This window comes from Pleurodeles waltl, chromosome 3_1, assembly GCF_031143425.1.
Source record: "Pleurodeles waltl isolate 20211129_DDA chromosome 3_1, aPleWal1.hap1.20221129, whole genome shotgun sequence".
In the NCBI taxonomy this organism is placed as follows: domain Eukaryota; kingdom Metazoa; phylum Chordata; class Amphibia; order Caudata; family Salamandridae; genus Pleurodeles; species Pleurodeles waltl.
In genome coordinates this window covers 710,352,113-710,372,286 of record NC_090440.1, presented here as the reverse complement: position 1 = coordinate 710,372,286, position 20,174 = coordinate 710,352,113, and the positions used below count along the sequence as shown (strand labels likewise).

Here is a 20,174-nt window from a genome sequence, read left to right as displayed (position 1 = left end):
GCCCTTCCTTTTTGGGATTTTCCCCCTCACATCCCTCCGTCATTTGTTTTGCATGGAAGATCATCTCCTGTTGCTTCAGCAGGAGGTGCAAGTCCTTTTGTTAAAGGGTGGAGTTGGTTCCAGAGCAGGAAAGGAGTCGGGGATGCTATTTAAGGTAATTTCTGATTCCTAAGAAGGATGGTAGATTGAGTCTTATCCTGGACCTGAGGATTTTTAATTGGTTCCTCAAACAGGAGAAATTCAAAATGCTGACTCTAGCACAGGTGCTTCTGGCATTGAACAAGGAAGACTGGATGGTGTCTGTCGACTTGCAGTATAATTATGTTCATATCCCCCATAGGGTCACATCACCACCAGTTGCGGTCCTTCCTTTTGGTCTTACTTCCACACCTTAAGTCTTCACGAAGATGGTTGCTGCGGGCCTCAGAAGAAAGGGAATATCTGTATTCCCTTACTTGGACGATTGGGCTGATCAAAGCCAGGTCCCCAAAGCTCGTGCTGCATCACTTGCAAATGACAACACAGTTGTTCAACCTGGGCTGTACGGTACATTGAATCAGGCCTATCCTCTGCCTCAGCGGATTCAGGACATTCAGGCGCTGATTCCAATGTTTCAGAATGGAGCGTCTGTTCCGGTCCTCAAGGTCCTACGTCTGCTCGGTCTGTTTGCTTCTTGCATTCTGTTGGTCACTCATGCACGTTGGCACATGAGGGCTCTCCAGTGGTGCCTCGGCAAGCAGTGGTTTCAACACAAAGGGGATCTCAAGGAGTGGATAACGATCTCCAGAGACGCTGCCGCGGATTTATGATGGTGGGCTTTGGACGGCAACCTTTCCCAAGGAAGGCCGTTTTGTCTACCTTGTCCGGTGGCCACGGTCATAACGGATGCTTCCACTCTAGGGTGGGGAGCTCCTCTGGGGGACCTGGAGATCAAAGGTCATTAGTGAAAGGTCATTGGTCTCAAGTAAAACAGATGTTTCACATCAATCTGTTGGAATTACAGGCAATACGTCTGGCTCTCAAGGCCTTCCACCTGTCCCTATGCAGTCTGTCAGTTCAAGTTTTGACAGACAATACTACTGTGATGTGGTAAACCATCAGGCAGGGAGGAGTAGGGTCGTATCTTCTATGCAGAGAGGCTCTGCGGCTCTGGTTCTGGGCACAGGACCATCGGATTTGCATAGTAGCAAACCATCTGGCCGGAGTTTCTCATCGTACTTGTGGACAGTCTCAGTCAGCATTTTTCGCCCAATCACGAGTGGCATCTCCACCCAGCCAAGATCGAGCTCAAACCATTTTAAAAGCCCCGGATTGGGCAAGAAGGGTGTGGTACACAGACCTTCTCCAACTCTCACTATGCCCTCCACTCCGTCCCCCTCTCAGGGCAGACCTCCTCTCGCAGGTGCAGGTTCTACATCCCCACCTCCAGAGCCTGCACCTACATGCCTGGAGATTGAACGGGCAATCTGAGTTCCTTTTCTCTCTCTCCAGAAGTGGTGAATGTTATCTTAGCCCCCCTCACACAACTGGCCCGCCAGCACAACCTCAGCATCCTCTCCTACGCCGACGACACCCAACTCGTCCTCCCTGACCAAAGATCCTCTCACCGCCAAAGCCAACCTTCACGAGGGACTGAAATCCATTGCCGAATGGATGAGCAACAGCCGCCTGAAACTCAACTCCGACAAGACGGAAGTCCTCATCCTCGGGCGCACCCCCTCGGCCTGGAACGACTCGTGGTGGCCCACCGCCCTGGGCCCCCCACCCACCCCAGCCAGCCATGCACGAAATCTCGGCATCATCCTCGACTCCGCCCTCACCATGTCCAAACAGGTCAACGCAGTTTCATCCTCCTGTTTTAACACCCTCCGAATGCTCCGCAGGATCTTCAAGTGGATTCCAACAGGAACCAGAAAGACGGTGACCCAAGCCCTCGTCAGTAGCAGACTCGACTACGGCAACGCACTCTACACAGGCATCCCAACAAAAGACATCAAACGACTCCAACGCATCCGCCCGCCTGATCCTCAACATACCCCGCCGATGTCGCATCTCCCCTCACCTGAAGGACCTCCACTGGCTCCCCGTGGACAAGAGGATCACCTTTAAACTCCTCACCCACGCACACAAGGCACTACACGACACCGGACCCACCTACCTGAACACCAAACTCGACTTCTGTGTGAGAGTTTTACAAATAATTAACTTGTTCAACATGTTGCAATGACTTGTGATCATGTCTGCTAGGGGGCAGTTATCAGGGTAGTGCAGGGGCAGCAGTGAATCAGGGACATCAAGAAAGGCAGACGTCTGGGCTGATATGTTGAAAATGTCAGGCTTTACAGAAAAGTTTTGGAGGATAGATGAAAGCAGGACAGTATGATGGAACATCAGTGCATAGGCAGATGACATTGCACAGACATAAAGTAATAGGAGGACTGGGAGAGCAATATGAGTTAAGAGGTTGAGAAAGGACGTGTGGCAAGAAGGGGGGATGAGGAGGGCACTAGGAGTGTACCTAAAGTGATTGACTGCTCTGGGATGGGAGAGAGTACAGAGATAACTGGCATGGATAGTGAAGGAGAAAGCGAAATGGTGTCAAATTAAGTTGATCTATGTCAAATAATAAAAAGTAAACATAACATTTGAAAAATCCACGATTTTTGTCAAGTTGGAGAAAACGGCTTGATGAATGCTATTCATACTGACATATTAGAGAAAATTAATGCCTCAAAGGGTTGATGAGTGAATTCAGTATTGGTTGGATAAAAGTGTATACCTTGATTTCTTTATAACATATCCTTTCTTTACACAATGACCTGCACCAGAACAGTCATGTATTGTAGAAAGGCTTTTAACCAGGCACATCTCAGGATTTTGGTACCCTTGTAAGTGCCTACGTTCTTCCCTAATTTACAAATAAATGTATAATAGATTGTACAACTTTCTTTTCCTCTCATCAGCAAACATCTGCTAACAGGGCTTAATACTGACAGCAAATCGGTGTCGGCCTTTGCATTAGGGTAATTAGTTACTGCATATATATTAATGTTTGCCCAAGGAATTAAAAATTCCTAGTTATTGGGAAAGAAAGTTTCAATTTTATTAAGGACTCGGAGGCAAGGAGTATACTTTCAATCTCTACTTTATTCTCCAACTGCATCCATATGAACAGCAAAAAGAAAAAAAAAGACATTTCCCAGAACACACAAAAATGTCTTTCAATCAACATCCACATCCGTAATGCAACTTGTGGTGGCTATCCCTCCCCCTCTGTTTTTTTTCTGCAACGCCATCCGCTTGTGCTATCTCTACAGTCATTAATCTTGTTTCTGTTCTGTTCCTACAACAATTAATGGACACTCATGTAAGTTTTATATCTAATAGTTTCCTTCTGTCATCTTACTGCAACAAAACTCCAAGAACTATTATAGTAATTTGGTGATACTATAGGAAGCATTTCTAAAACCACATATCCTAAACATTTTACTCGCTTTGAAAATCCTTGGGGTGGGTTTGACAATCAAAATTCAGATATTTGATTCAGCTAGGTGGAATAATCCTCATCCGTGCCCTGAAGGTGATTGATTTTGGTCTCCGCCATTGCCTTTGTTATCTGTAAAATTTGTGTGTAAACCCCGACCAACTAGAGAACCAACACATTCTGGTGAATTCCTGCCATCTGTGAGCAAAAGTGCTAAGTCTCCCTCCCACCCTTACTTGGGAAGAAGGGATAAGACTCACCAGTGTATCCACCTGCGGAGGAGGAGGAGCCCATGAAACAGCCTCTGGAGCCATGATCTCTGCTGGCACCTCAGCGGAGGAAGAACCCCCTCGAATCGGCTTTGGTCCTTCCATTTACCCTCACCACCTTCCAAGAACTGACACCCTGGGGGACTTCTTCCACGATAAGGTCTCAGCCATTTACAAGAACTTTAAACCCCCGCTAAGAGCATCAGCCTACTCGCACTCATGAACACAAACCCCAAACACCTGCTCACCTGTTGGGACCTTCTCAAGACTCAAGCCACAATCTCCATCATGAGCTAAGTACCCTTGGAAGCACCCACTGACCTATGTCTCCACCACATCATCAACCTTGGTAGCAAGGCGATTGGCGACAAGCTTAAGAAAGTTCTGAATGCCTCCATCACCACGTCCTCCTTTCCTGAGGACTGGAAACACACTGAAGTGAGGTCCCTCCTGAAGAAACCATTCGCTAACCTAATAGAACCGAAGCACTTCCGGCCCATCTCCATGCTCCCCTTTATGGCGAAGGCTTTCAAAGTCAATCAACCAGCAACTCAACAAACACTTAGAACACTACAACCTCCTGGACCCCTCTCAGTCCGGATTCCGAGGCAACCACTTCACCGAGACAGCCCTGATCGCAGCCACTGACAACATCATGGCCCTTCTAGACTGCAGCAAAACAGTAGCCCCCATTCTCCTGGACCTGTCAGCCGCCTTCAACACAGTCTCCTACCACATATTGATCAACAGACTCCACCAAATCGAAATCCTGGGAGACTCTTTCAAATGGATCGTCTTACACCTCATCGGAAGAACCCAGAGATTCTGTCTCCCCCATACACCTTGGAACTAAAGGATCATCTCTCAGCCCCACCCTCTTCAACACGTACATGACCCAAACTCCCCCCAAGCCCCTCCTCCCCCATACACCTCAGAACCCAAGGATCGTCTCTCAGCCCCACCCTCTTCAACACGTACATGACCCAACCACCCCCCCCAACAGCCAACACCCTCAGATCGCACAGACTCTGCATTCTCTCCTATGCCAACAACACCCAGCTCCTCCTTTCTCTGCCAGAAGACCCCCGCCACCCAGGAACCAACTTCCACAGATGTATGATGAACATCGCCAACTGGATGAAGGACAGCTGTCTCAACATGGATTAGAGTCCTCATCTTTGGGAACAACACCTCACCACGGAACGACTCTTGGTGTCCTGCTGAACTCTGCCCTTCCCCTGCCTCAACAGACCACGCCTACAACTTCAGCATTATCTTGTACAGCAAGCTATCTATGCAAAAATACAGTCTTGTCCGCCTGCTTCAACACCCTACGCATGCTCCATAAGACCTTCAAGTGGCTCCCAATCAACACCAGAAGGACAGTCACTCAAGCCCTCATCACCAGCAGGCTGGACTAAGATAGCACTTTTGACATAGGAATCACTGCATGCCTCCTGAAGAGACTACAGACAATGTAAAACTCAGCAGCAAGACTTATCCTTGACCTCTCCAGAGGGACTTGCATCACTGCTTGCCTCAAGAAGCTATACTGGCTCTGGCTCCAGAAGAGATGCCGGTTCAAGATGCTGACTCACTCATATAAAGCCCTGCACAACAGTGGACCAGCATACATCAACAAACGACTGACCTTCCACAAACTGACAACACCCCCTCTGGATCTGCCAACCTCAGAGGACTTTCCTTCTCTTGCCTGACCGCCAAAGCCTGCAACAACCTTCCCCTGCACCTCCAGAATTTTTGGACTGCTGCCCTTGGTCCTCCTTGTCCTTTCTATTTAGGACAGGGGGTGCCATAGTCTGCCTACATTGTACCAGTCATCTGAGTGACCTTGCGCCATCGCCATCTGAGTCCTCACTATCCAAAGAGTTAGGAAACGGGAGAGAATCCGGACAGTCGTTATCACAGTACCCGGAGGATAAGTCATCTCTGTAGGCTTAGACCAGATCAGGAATGCATCCTTGAACCTGTCAAAGTACATCCCAACTTCTCCTCCGTCCCTCGCCACCTGGCCAGCCTGAGGTGTTATCTCTTCCTCTTGACCATTGCCTTCGCATGTCTTTGACCCTCTGGGTTCTGAGACCTCATGTGGGAAGCCCATGTCTTTTCTCCAAGGGAGGGTTCATGGCAGCTAGCAGTCAACATATGTAATTTCTTCTCAAGAGACTTGAAGGCGTCAGACACCACTATTTGACTGAGGTGTCAACCACCTCTGAAATATCACCATCCTATGGAATGAATTCCTCCTCTTCACCCTCTTTTTGGAAGGTATGTATGACTAAAAATGTTAATGCTATTGAAGTGCTAGGAGCTACTACTCCTTACCTCACCAGTAGACTTATAGCTTGTGCATACACTGAAAATTGTACTGTTAATGTGGGAAGAGGCCGGCCAAACGGGTCCAGACACTTCACCTTTTTCAGGCTCTGTCTGGACTGATGGCGCACTACTAATAGAGTGCAATACAGACCTGCTTTGCATGACGTCTTGCTCAGAGGGGAGGGTATTCTGCTGTAGAAAGAGGCTGGTAGAACATGACATATCTCTCAGGAATTCTCCTGTGGCTTCTTGTGTCATACTTTTAAGAACTGCATGTTGACAGGAGCTCAGAGAACAAGGTAGTAGGTGGGAGTGTTGGATCTCCGCCTCGCAGCTGGAGGACCGTAATGCTTGTTGCAGCAGACGTGGTTGCTCCAGCCATGAGTCCCAGAAGAAAATGTGAGTGCGCAGAGTACAATAAACCCTCTGGCAGAAGACATCAGTACAGGAGCAAAGGTACCAACTAAACATGAACAAATCTAAGAAATAATACAAAAATAGTAATGAACCTTTAGGAAAAACAGATAAGGGTGAAGATGTACTTATCTGCTTCTGTAGAAGCGAAGAAAGAGGTGGAAAGATAATGCATGGTGTACTGTGATTGAATGTTATTTAACTACTTTTTTCCTCCACTGTTGCGGAAAACGTAGCGGTTACTGTTATTATGACTGCTGTTGGAGAATAAAGTGGAGATTAAAAGCATATTCCTTGCTTCTGGTCCTGTCATAGAATTTACACTGTATATGACCAGCAGACTATTGATCATGGCAAGACTCCATCCTATACACGATGTAATTCTTTGTGAGTTCTCACCTTTTGTGCATTGAAATGTTAGCATTTGAAAAGCCTTAACTGTACACATTGAGGAGATATTTGCACGAAATAAAATCCCGATTGTTGTTGGAGGCACCAATTACTACATTGAGTCTCTGCTTTGGAAGACGCTAATTGATACGAAGGCAAGTTCACTTTTTGTCTCCTATTGGAGCACTAATTGACATTCCACTAGGTAATAGAAGCTTTCGTGTATACCATAAGATCAATAAGGGAAGAGGAACTCTAGCCTTCATGAGGAAAGAATAATGTATAATCAGATTCCTGATCAGCTTGTGGAAATATTGAGAGTGGTGGGAGCGCTCTGGGCACTCCAAAGGGATCTCTATCAAGCACCCAGTGGAGACATGAAGGAAAAAGGCAAAAATTCTCTCTCGTGGTGGGGAACTTGAAGTCGTCTGAGACTTTGTTTGATTAATGTATTAAGGGACACCAAGGGTTGCATTTCAGACTTTCGCTTTGGCCATGATATGCTGTGGCTGCTGTTCTTATTCACTGGTGTCCACATATGACATTCAGTACAGCAGTGTTTGTGAAGATACCACCTTTACGTTTTATTTTGTTTACCTGCAGGCAAAGAGCTACAATGGGAATACTCCTCAATCTTTACCAGCTGACAAAGCTAAACAGGAGAAGCAGCATATCCAAACACCCTACATGGAAGCAGAATCAAGATATCTAAAGGATGAGGTTGAGGTCAATTCCACTCTCCATGGAGCAGTGATTCCCCAAATAGTGACAGACAGGAAGGCTCAGCTGGAGCAGCTGGATTGCCAGGAGCTCCACCGACGCCTGAGCCAGGTGGACCCTGGAATGGCAGCAAAGCTTCATCCAAATGACAAAAGGAAAGTGGCGAGGTAAGAACCCCCTCCTCCTGACACACAGTGCAAGCTTAAACCTAAAGCTGATGCTTGCAATGTTGACTTGTATCTGGATCTTCCCTTCGAGCTCCGCTCAATGTTGGACAACTATTCCATAGTGCAGACCCACATCTCAGATCCTGTATTAAGCATGAACCCATTGTGATGCCTTTTCTAGGTGGCCCTGGGAGCATTGGTTGTTACTTGGCAGTAATTTGTTGGAAGATTTCCATTTACCCGTGGTATCCCAGAGCCACCAATGCTTTTGCATTCTGTTTGATCATCAGGTTACTCCCTTAGGTTGTCTACAAGGGCTGGTGAAGTTGACCAATCCGGTTTTTAGGTCTCCTACTAACTATGCAAGCGTTCCGTACGCTTTTGTTTGCGAGGGGTATTGCTTTCTATAAAGGGCTTGGAGCTAGCTCATTGCTTACTATTTGTTGGCATCATTGCCATTTTTCTTTGCTGCATCCTGATTGGTCAGTGTGTGCCAGGTGTCAGTTCCTTTTCTTTCAGCGGCACATGGACCAAGCACAAAATAATTAATTTTAATTACTGCCTGTCCAATGCTCGTGCTGTGATTCAGGTACTATTTCTTTCACTGCTGCGACCTGGCTCCATCTTCTTTATCCTCAACCTGTAGGATATGTTGCTTCCTCACCCACTAGCCCCTCCGGGTCTGAAATTAATTTGTTTGTAAGCAGCAACCCTACACTAAGACCTGCGTTTTACTACCATATTCACTATTTAACAAAATGTAGGGAGCTGGAGCAAATCAAGACTTCTCCATGTGCCACAAATTGGAGTGTTTGCAAAACCGGAAAAGAATATGCCATTACTTAGTGCGCCTTCTTTAAAATATAGGCTCTTGCATTGGATCAAAGGCATTATACTTTAACAGAGATCGAGATAATTGGTAACATACTGGATTACAATAAAAAAAAATCAGTGTGAATCTTTTCTGGATTCACATACTGTGCATTATTCTGCCATGTAGTGGTTGGGTCTGGAAAAGTCTCCTTGAAGTATTTTTTTTTTCCCCCTCCTCTTTTTCCGTGGGAGTCGTCAATCACATGGGTTTAAACCCCCTCTGTGTGATGTCAGATGTATGCCCCGGAAATCCCGTAATGCAGTCTCCACCTTCAGATTCTCTTTTCCACCGTTGGGTCTAGAAGTCTAAGGAAGAGATCTGGAGTTGAGGAAGAACGAATTGCAGGAAGAAACCGTATTTTCCACCCAAAATTATTTTTGAGGGAAGAGGATTGACAGCGACCGAGAGGAAAGAGATCACAGAGAATACACCCAAAACCACAGAGGACACAGTGGTGAGAAGACCGACTTAGGAAAACCACGTGATCTAAGAATGAGAAAGGGTCATGGAGCATACGCCTTTTAGATTCTGTCCCAAGTGCCCCCACAAATATGCCCAGCAAGACATGCACGAGGTCTGTAACCTCTGTGTCCCCAAAGACAACAGTGCAGAGGACTGCGTAGCGTGTGCAACGTTCCTGCCGAAAACCATCTAGGCGAGGCAAGAACAGAGGTGGGCACACTACACAGTGGCATCGCACGGAGAAAGCCAAAGTCCCTAAAAAAAAACCACAGGCCTGTCAAGACAGACTAAAGGTGAATCCCCAGAGGCGAGAAACAGTCGAGCCAAAGACCTCAGACTTGAAGGAATCCGCAATGATACTGAAATCATTGACTCCAGAGGGCAGAGTGAAGCCCAAGCAGACACACGGGTCCAAGACAAGGGACGCCAATGGAGGCAAACCCTTGAAACGTGCTTCAGCCTCAAGAGAGGATCAAAGGCATGTGAGGGAGATGGCGAAAGTCAGCTCTACGCCATCCGCAAAGACTGGAGCCATGGTGATGTTGAAGAACTTGCTGTCGACACTGAATACCGCCAACCTCCACGTCAGAATTCCTTAACATCGACTTTGAAACAAAGAGACGAATTGCAGCTCGACGAACAAAGAAAATTTGCTTGAGGTAGAGAGGAGAGAAAGCGTCTCAAGAGCTGCAGGAAGAGTTACAGGAGGAGTTCTTGAACCTGGAGGGAAATAGCAAGAAGGCCTCTCGCACATGGGAGAATCAACAGATGACTGGCAAGACATCTAAGAAAACCATCACCACCAGATCGCATCACTGCTACAACGCAGTAGTAAAGAGGGCTGCAGGCATCTATGAAGTGCAACTGGAGGAAGAATAGTCCGAAGAATGTTTCTTCCTGGAGACACTGTTATCATAACAAAAAAGAAACAAGTTTCTTCAAATGCTTCCAAGCATGTTAGACCAGGGCAGAGAGGCATTCAAAGAACCAACTGTGACTGAGGCAATAACTCCTAGAGTAAAGAAGTACTGCTTCTCTACAAGATACCCACCTTACATCTGCGGAACTGTGCCAGCAGATTCCCTCATCGTAGCAACAGCACAGAAAAGAGGCAATACACCCACGTCTACTAGACCACCTGATGAGGAGAGCAAGAGAATAGACATGGTACAGAGGAAAATGGAAAGGTCAGAAGCAACACAGATTGGCAACTCATATTCCCTAATAAATAGATATGTTCACCAACAGTTGAACGAAATACAGGAGTTGATGGAACATCTCCCAGAGAATTTCAAAAAGAGAGCAAACGCAGTGTTGCAGGAGGGCAAGACAGTTGCCTACATAGGCCTGAAATCTGCCCTGGATGCAGCGGACACAGCCAGTAGACTGCTCTGTATGGCCACAACCTTGCTTGGCTGAGAATCCCAGGATTTAAGCAAAAGGTCCAGTCGACCATCATGAATATGCCTTTCACAGGAGACGGCATATTTGGAGAGGCAGTAGACGAAGCAGTTCAGTGCATGATAAAGGACGAGCCCGCCAAGACAATGGGGCCTTTCAGTACAAGGGTGGCTTTTGGGGAGGCAGAAAAAGAGTGCAATCTCAGGCAAAAGAGAACCATGGAATCATACACACCGCACCCAGGCTCAAGCAACTAGCGAAGTGAACCCACTACCGTCCCCACAATGGCAGTACCGCTCAAGCCAATCTTTTTGCAGCTGTGGAAGAGGTGGAACCTTGAAATGGGAAATCACACCACCAAGTGACAGCCCACAAGGCACTCTTCTACACAAGTCACCAGTAGGAGGAAGAATCAGAGGATTTTTACAAGAATGGGAGAGAATTACCGCCAACAAATGGATACTAAATGTCATAAAATACAACTATTCCGTAGAGTTAAGTCACCTCCAACAATGCAACCAAGGCTAAAGAAGATGAATGAATAATGGGGACTGCAGGAAGCAGAAGAATTGTTAAGCAAAGAAGCTATAGATTTACTTCCTCAGGAACAAAGAGGTGAAGGAGATTACTCAAACTACCTCTTTGTACCAAAACATCTGATAGAGACTTCTAGTTGCAGATTCCTTACCTTAGAATTTCCCCCCAGGCGTCAGACTGGATCCGGAGATTTTTCTTTGAGCAATACCTTTGTGCGCCGGTAGGTGGTGTCGGTCGACTCCGCAGGCGTCGTGGTCGCCGTCATGATGTCAGGAGTAGTGCATAGACTACGCCCTCGCGCAGTGATGTCAGTTCTTTTCTTTCCGTGCCACGCACTGATCCGCAGAGAGCTACCCTGGCTATTGTTTGGCCGAATTCGACCCTTTTGTTGAAGTTTTTTGTGATGCGACTTTGGTGCGTCAAGATGTCCCCGAAGACCGGGTTCAAACCTTGTGAGGACTGCCATCAGACGTTGTCGGTGACGGATCCTCATCGCATTTGTCTGTGGTGCCTCGAGCGCGACCACGACCCGAAGTGTCGGGCCATGCACCCGAAAGCTTTGAGGGAGCGGTCCCTAAAGGTAATGGCGGCCTAGCACTCGACTCTGCATAGGTCCCGGTCTTGCTCGAGAGGAAGGTCTTGCGATCAGTCGCGGAGTCATCACCACTTGTCTTCTTCAAAGTCCTCGGGTAAAGGTAAGAAGAAGAAGAAGTCCAAGAAGTCCCATCGCTCTCAGACTTCACCCCGTCGCTCGGCCATCGAGACTGGGGATGACTGTCCACGCACTAGGCCTCCATCCTCGGAGCCTGTGTCTTGGTCGACTCCACGCTTCCCCGAGTTTGCCAGAGCGACCCCGCCCAACTAAAGGAGTTTTACGAGGCCATGCGCCTCATCTTTGAGCGGGCCGACCCCTATACGGCGCCTTCGAGCCTAAGGGGTTCGGCTGAGGGGCCTTCGGGTTCCGCATCCTGTGAACAGATCCGCACAGACGCACCTTCGAGACCTGCGCCGGGTCGAATGTCGGCGCTCCCGACGTCGGTAGTGCCCACTATCAACATCGACCCCATTCTTATCCCCGACGACTCTGAGTAACAGCGGCGTCGGCTGACGCCGCCATCGGCTTCGGTGGGCCCTATTTGCCAGAGGTCAGATTTGGACCCTTTTTCCCATGGGTACGAATACGGGAAGGAATTGGAGGGGTCCCTGGACCCTTATGAATACCAGGATGACCCTGCTATGGACTGGGCACAGGATTTGGGCGAAGCCAGTGGTCTGGATACTTCTCCTGACCCTGGCATGCTGTCGCCTCCTACCGTGGCTACAGCGGAGGGAGCTACTTACAGTATGGTCGTCAGTAGGGCAGCTGAGGTCCTTGGCCTTGAGCTACCTACTGTGGAAGTCGGGTCTAATCTCCTGACAGAGGTGCTTCAGCCTGGGGCTTCTGCTTCAGAACCCCTTCTCCCATTCAATGAGGCCCTCACTGATGTCCTTTTCGGTACGTGATCCAAACCCAACACAGTGGTTCCTCGGCTCGCAGGGTGAGTGAGCGAGCTCCATGCCCTTTCTTCAAAGCCTCCATACTTGTCTGTACACCCTGACAAAGTGGTCTTACGCACTAGAGCTTCGTTCCTTAGGTGGTTACACCATTTCATGTAGGCCAGCCCATCACTTTGCCTACCTTCTACGCACCCCCACATCCTTCCCATGAGGAGGAGAGACTCCACTGTCTGGACCTGAAAAGAGCGTTGGCGTTCTATCTCAATCGTACTAAAGATTTCCGGGTGGTTGATCAACTCTTTGTTGGCTATGTGGGTGCGAAGAAAGGGAAGGCGGTGCAAAAGCGTACCATCTCTCGATAGGTGCTTCTTTGCATCAAACTCTGCTATGCTCTGGCTAAAAAGCAACCTCCTGAAGGCTTGTGTGCTCATTCTACCAGAGCAACTGCTGCTTCCACTGCGTTAGCATGCGGAGTTCCTGTCCTGGATATCTGTCAGGCAGCTACGTGGGCATCCCTGCACACGTTTGCTAAGCATTACTGCCTGGATAGTCCGGTCCGTTGAGACGGCTACTTTGGTCGTTCGGTCCTGCAGGACTTTCTAGTATGATCTTGGTTTGCAGCCCACCACCGAGGATGGCATTGCTTGGGTATCTATTCTAAGGGTAGGAATCTGCAACTAGAAGTCTCTATCAGATGTACAAGTTACTTACCTTCAGTAACAAAATATCTGGTAGAGACATATTCTAGTTGCAGATTCCTTACCGCCCACCCATCCTCCCCGCTTGCGAACTGATTTCTCGGGACAGGGATTCCCTCTTTCAGGTCCTTAGCTCTGGTGCACCAATCTCAGTGTTCTAAGCGCCTCTGCGCTCTGGTGTGTAAAGTCGTTAAAAGAAACTGATGTCACTGCGCGAGGGCGGCATCTATGTGTTATTCCCAACGTCATCACGGCGACCTCGACGTCTATGACGCCTGCGGAGTCGACCGACGCCACCTACTGACGCGCAAGGGTATTGCTCGAAGAAAAATCTCCGGATCCAGTCTGACGCCTGGGGCAAAATTCTAAGGTAAGGAATCTGCAACTAGAATATGTCTCTACCAGATATTTTGTTACCGAAGGTACGTAACTTGTACATTAGGACCAATACTGGACCTGGGGGTCATTAAACAAGTTCATAAAAATAGAACAATTCAAGATGACTGCAGTACAAGTGGTCATTCCCCTGAAAGAGGAATGAAAATACATGGTAACCATAGACCTCAAGGACGCCGGCTTGCACATACCAGTCCACAAACATCACAGACAATTTCTCAGATTTGTAGTGAACAAGACACACTAACAATTCAAGGTATTGCCATTCAGAATAAAATCAGCACCACAAGTGTTCATGAAACTTAGACGTGGTAGCAGTGCACATAAGGCGTAAGGGAGAACGTCTGATCATACTTGGATAACTGGCTGGTGAAAGTGAAGACAAGCAGTCAGTGCAAAAAGAACACCAACAAGGTGATAAATGTGAGCCTAACTATAATGTCACTACACACACACACACAGACACAGACACACACACACACACACACACACACACCTCCCCCCCCAACCCCTAAATTCATCCACCCCTAAAAGCACCCTTACCACCCAGGTATCCTAACCCACCCTATAAATGCCCTTACCACCCAAATGCACTTACCTACCCTAAACCCTAAGAATACTCTTACATCCCAAATGCCCTTACCCACCCTAAAAATATGTATACCTCCCAAATGCACTTACCCAGCCTAAACTCTAAGAATACTGTTGCCACTCAAATACCCTCACCCACTCTAAAAATATCTTTGCCACCCAAATATATATATATTTCGATGGCATGTGTAGCTGTAGATATTTGCATAAGTCCACCATCTAGTGTTGGGCTCGCAGTGTTACAAGTTCTTTTTCTTCTAAGAAGGTTTTTGAGTCACAGGATCGAGTGACTCCTCACTCCTCTCGGTAATACTGCGCATGGGCATTGAGTCCTTTGTTAGATTGTTTTCTTTCCACAGTCTGGTTCGGACGGGTTCTCTCTCGCTCTGATACATCTCTGTTCGGTATCTTCTGAACTTTCCTGTAACTGTCTAAAACATCAGTATAGTTTCAATCACGTTTTCCACTCTTATAGTCGATCCGATTGGAGTCGTCTGGGTTGATTACAAAGCTTTAGGGGTGACCACGCCCTTTCGGGGCCTACTTCGACATGTTGTAGTTGAACAATGTTAGGCGGATGGAACGGACTCTAATTCGGTTCTGTCCTCGGTGTCACACAAAATTTCCCTACATCGATCAGCATTTGGTGTGCAATCTCTGCTTGTCTCCGGAACACAGAGAAGAAAACTGCGACGCTTGTAGATGGTTTCGATCCAAAAAGACTCTTCGGGACCAAAGGGGGTGTCAAATGTAGGTGGCGTCCAGATCATCAGGACACACACCAGACCTCTTCGAAGAAGAAGTAGGACATCATATAGCCGTTTCATTGTAGATACGGATTCGGATTCTGATGTCGTCAGCCAAGCCACCCCACTGGCGCAGTACGTGAGTACACCAGCTCCATCACACCAAACAAAGACTATTAAAAAGACTCTTGCACTGGTCTTCGGTCCTCCGCTGCCTTCCGGCCATGGTCTGACCCGGAAACTTCCTTTGCATGACTAACCCTCGGGTTTGGCACTAAAACAAAAGACCAAAGTGCATTCGACGTATACCAAACAGCCTGCCACATCTGTTTCGGCACTGAGCCAAAAATCTGACTTTTCCACCTTGGAGCAAAAAAAAATGAACAGCACTTTCGGAGCCGGCATTTTCAGTCCGAGCCAAGCATTCTGTATCCAAGCCCTCTGAATTGTAAGCTGCCAGTAGTAAACATCCTCCAATTACTGAGGGGTCATCGGAGATACAACCTATTTTTGAGGTTATGGACGTTAAACAGCAAAAAATATATATATACACAAGGAAACAGGAAGGATCATAACCTCTCCACCAGCAACAATTAAAGAAAACTGACTTTTCAAGAGACTTTGGACGCTGGGTCTCTACCTTTTTAAAGTCCTTAAACAAAAGGAGAAACAAAAAGAGACGCAAGAACCTCAGCCTTCACCTCCACATTCTTTCCCTTCCACCTACCCCACCGCCACCGCCACCATGGCTGAGGGCTTCAGGATTTACGCCAGAAATACAGCAAGCCGTATTAAACATGCCCTTCAATAAACAACATTTATTTGGGCCAGAAGTTGATACCACAATAGATAAACTTGAAAAGGACTCAGAAACAGCTAAAGCTTGGGTACATTATACACCACACCCATTAGAGGCAATTTTCTTGGGCCACAATTTAGGGGTGGTTTCAGATCAACAACCATAGAACCATCCACCTCACAACAAAAACAAGGGCCACACTTCTTTAACCCTTTTGCTGCCAGGGCTTTTCCCCTCCTGTGCTGACCCTTTTTTTTTTGCTATTTGGGGCAGTTTGCGCTTAGGCCCTCATTACTTTTTCTCTACATAAGCTACCCATGCCAAATTTGCGTCCTTTTTTTCCAACATCGTAGGGATTCTAGAGGTATCCAGACTTTGTGGGTTCCCCTGAAGGAGACCAAAAAATTAGCCAAAATACAGCAACAATTTTGTTTTTTTCAAAAAAAAAAATCGAAAAAAAGGGCTGCAGAAGAAGGCTCATGTTTTTTTATTCCCTGAAAATGGCATCAACAACGGGTTTGCGGTGGTAAAATCACCATCTTCCCAGCTTTCAGGAACAGGTAGACTTGAATTAGAAAACCCAATTTTTCAACACAATTTTTACATTTTACTGGAACATACCCCATTTTTTCTATTTTGTGTGCTTTCAGCTTCCTTCTAGCTAGTGACAGAAATGGCTGAGAAACCAGTGCTGGATCCCAGTAAGAAACATTTCTGAAAAGTAGACAACATTCTGAATTCAGCAAGGGGTCATTTGTGTAGATCCTACAAGTGTTTCCTACAGAATGCACATCTCTGAATTCTGGGGTCCCCATACTAGCATGTGTAATTACAGGGCATTTCTCAAATAGACGTCTTTTTTACACACTGTCTTACATTTGGAAGGAAAAAAATGTAGAGAAAGACAAGGGGCAATAACACTTGCTTTACTATTCTGTGTTCCCCTAAGTCTCCCGATACAAATTGTACCTCACTTGCGTGGGTAGTCTTAGCGCCTGCGACAGGAAATGCCCCAAAACACAACGTGGACACATCACAATTTCACCAAAAAAACAGAGCTGTTTTTTGCAAAGTGGCTAGCTGTGGATTTTGGCCTCTAGCTCAGCCGGCACCTAGGGAAACCTAGCAAACCTGTGCATTTAAAAAAAAAAAGACACCTAGGGGAATCCAAGATGGGGGTGACTTGTGGGGCTCTCACCATGTTCTGTTACCCAGAATCCTTTGCAAACCTCAACATTTGGCCAAAAAAACACTTTTTCCTCTCATTTCGGTGACGGAAAGTTCTGGAATCAGAGCGGAGCCACAAATTTCCTTCCACCCAGTGTTCCCCCAAGTCTCCCGATAAAAATGGTGCCTCACTTTTGTTGGTAGGCCTACTGCCCGCAAAAGAAAATGCCCCAAAACACTATCTGTACACATCAAAATGATCAAATACAAAACTACCTGTTTTTGCGGCGGGCACCTGCGTTTTTGGTTCTCGGCTCAGCAGCCATCTAGGGAAACCTACCAAACCCAGACATTTCTGAAACCTAGACACCCGAGGGCGTCCAGGGAGGTGTGATTTGTGTGGATCCCCTAATGTTTTCTTACCCAGAATCCTCAGCAAACCTCAACTTTTGCTAAAAAAAAATCACATTTTTCCCACATTTCTGAGTGGGATCACCGCACCGGGACAAATTTCATACCACCCAACGTTTTCCTCAGTCTCCTGGTAAAAATGATACCTCATTTGTGTAGGTGGGCCAAGTGCTTGTGGCAGGGAATAGCCAAAAACATGTTGAAATTGAGGGGGAACCAAAGCGGGTCCAAAAGGGCAGTTTGAAAAAAAACATTTTTAGGCTGAGAAGTGCAGCAGAATTTTTATCAGTATAGATGAGACAATGCTGGGTGGTAGGAATTTTGTGGATTCCTGCAGATTCCGGAAGGTTCCATCACAAAAACTTGGGAAAAATGTGTGATTTCCGGCAAAGTTGGAGGTTTGCAGGGCATTGTGGGTAAGAAAATGGTGCGGGTGCATGTGAAACACACCACCCTGGAATCACCCAGATGTTTAGTTTTCACGTGTCTAGGTCTTGTGGATTTTTCTACATGGCAGCATCCCACAGTCAATAAAGTGCAGCCCTCACCATTCCAAGTGGAACGATTTTGAGAGTTAGCCAAGCTCTCATGGCCCAAATGTAAAACCAAAACCCAAAATAATTAAATGTCTTCTTGCTTGCTGTGGGATATGTTTTAGAGTGCGGGGAGAGCTGAAAGACTGTTACCCCCTTCAGTTGGGGTGGGGGCATTACCAGGCCCATACTGGTTGGTAGCCACCACCCCACTATTTTTTTTTTAATTCCCTGGCATCTACTAGATTTTCTGCCACCCCCCCCGGGTGTGGATCAGGGGTAATTGCCCCATCTGTCCACTGGTGTCGAGTGGGCATTTCAGAAGCCGGATCGCTTTACGATCTGGCTTCTGAAATGCTCTGAGAGACTTCAAAGGGAAGGAATTTCCTTCCCTTCCCTTTGAAGCCTTTCAGGCCCCCATCACATGATCGGATCGCGATGGGGAAGTGGCCTCTGATGGGGGGGTCAGGGGTGGAAGGGAAAGGGCTTCCCCTTCCATCCCTGCCTTAGGTGGGGGTGGGAGGGAAGCCCACAGAGGGATCGCTAGCGCTCCCTCTGAGCACTGTGCCGGTGGACATAACCATTACATCCCTGGCACAGAATGGGTTAACAGAAGTTCATTCAGAGGCTCTTATAAAGGATCTAGTTATCGAGGAAGAGGTAAATCAGCTGCTCCCAGAAGTTCCTCTACCTCAACAAAACAGTGACTTCTTACAAGTCCCCCCAGAGCATACATCTCCTGTGGAGGAAGACTGGCAAATTTGTACCCACAATGGTACAACATCACCACAGATCAATGGGTTCCATCAATTATCCAACATGGCTATTGTCTAACTCATCTCTATTCCACCAAACACTCCCCCTTGTTCACACAGGCTTACTCCGGAACATCTCACTTTATTAAAACAGGAGGTAAAACCACTACTACTCAAAGGAGCCATCGGGATAGTGCCTATAACCCAACAAAGATCCAGAGTATATTCACTATCATTCCTCATATCAAAGAAAGATGGTACTCTTAAGACCAATTTTAGATTTCAGACCCCTCACACTATACATCCTTTCAGAACACTTTCGTATGGTCACTCTACAAGACATAATTCCCCCTACTACGAAAATAAGATTACACTACAGCATTAGACCTCAAGGATGCTTACTTTCACTTTCCAATACATCCAGCACATTGAAAATATCTAAGATTCGTCATAGACGGAAAGCACTACCAATTCAAAGTGCTACCATTTGGGGTAACAACAGCACCAAGGGTGTTCATCAAATGCTTAGCAGTCATTGCAGCATTCCTCAGAAGACAACACATACAAGTCTTCCCATATCTAGACAACTGGCTCATAAAAGCCAGTACAATCCAGAGCTGTCAACAGTACACTCAATATACCATAGACATCCTACACAATCTAGGATTCAATCAATCACCACAAATTTCACCTGCAACCATCAAAGAAAGAACCATACCTGGGAGCAATTCTGAACACTTAATCAGGATTAGCATATCCAAACCCAGTAAAAATCCAAGTTTTTCAAAATCTTATGTCTCAACTACAATACAACCACACTTATACAATAAAACTAGTGTTGAAACTATTTGGAATGGTGGCTTCATGCATAGCCATAGTCCCCAATGCAAGAATCCACATGAGGCCACTACAGCAGTGTCTTTCTCAACAATGGTCTCAGGCACAGAGTAAAATTTAGGATCTAGTGTTGTTAGACCGCCAGACTCCCCGCTCTCTGCAGTGGTGGAATTACACCAACCTATCAAAAGGGCAGCCCTTTCAGGACACTGTACCTCAGACCACAGTCACAACAGATGCATCACTAATAGGTTAGGGAGCTCATCTCCGCAATCTCACTATACAGGAGGAATGGGACTCAATTAAACAGACTTATCACATAAACTACTTGAAATTACTAGCTGTATTCCTAGCATTCAAATCTTTTCAGACACAAATCACACACAAAGTAGCGTGAATACGGACAGACAGTATGACCACAATGTATTATCGGCAAAAATAGGGGGGGACATACTCATGTCAATTGTCCCTTTTTAGCACAGTTAATTTGGAAGTGGGCAGTTTACAATCACATTCAATTACTGGCAGAGTATCTTCCAGGGATTCACAATCAACTAGCTGACCGCTTAAGCAGGACACAGCAACAAGTCCACAAATGGGAAATTCACCCACAAGTGATTCAACAATACTTCCAAATGTGGGAGACACCAGACAGAGACCTTGTCACCACAAAAGAAAACGCAAAA

At 46.8% G+C, this 20,174-nt stretch overlaps 1 protein-coding gene across 1 annotated transcript in view; it reads left to right on the top strand.

Annotated features, from left to right (window-relative positions):
- The window catches only part of TRIT1 (tRNA isopentenyltransferase 1), a 150,272-nt gene that overhangs the window by 69,026 nt on the left and 61,072 nt on the right, over positions 1–20,174 (top strand). Inside the window, exons 3-4 of the mRNA XM_069223430.1 lie at positions 6,956–7,052; positions 7,501–7,784. Of these exons, the coding sequence (XP_069079531.1) occupies positions 6,956–7,052; positions 7,501–7,784 (381 nt within the window). The remainder of the gene's footprint in view (positions 1–6,955; positions 7,053–7,500; positions 7,785–20,174) is intronic.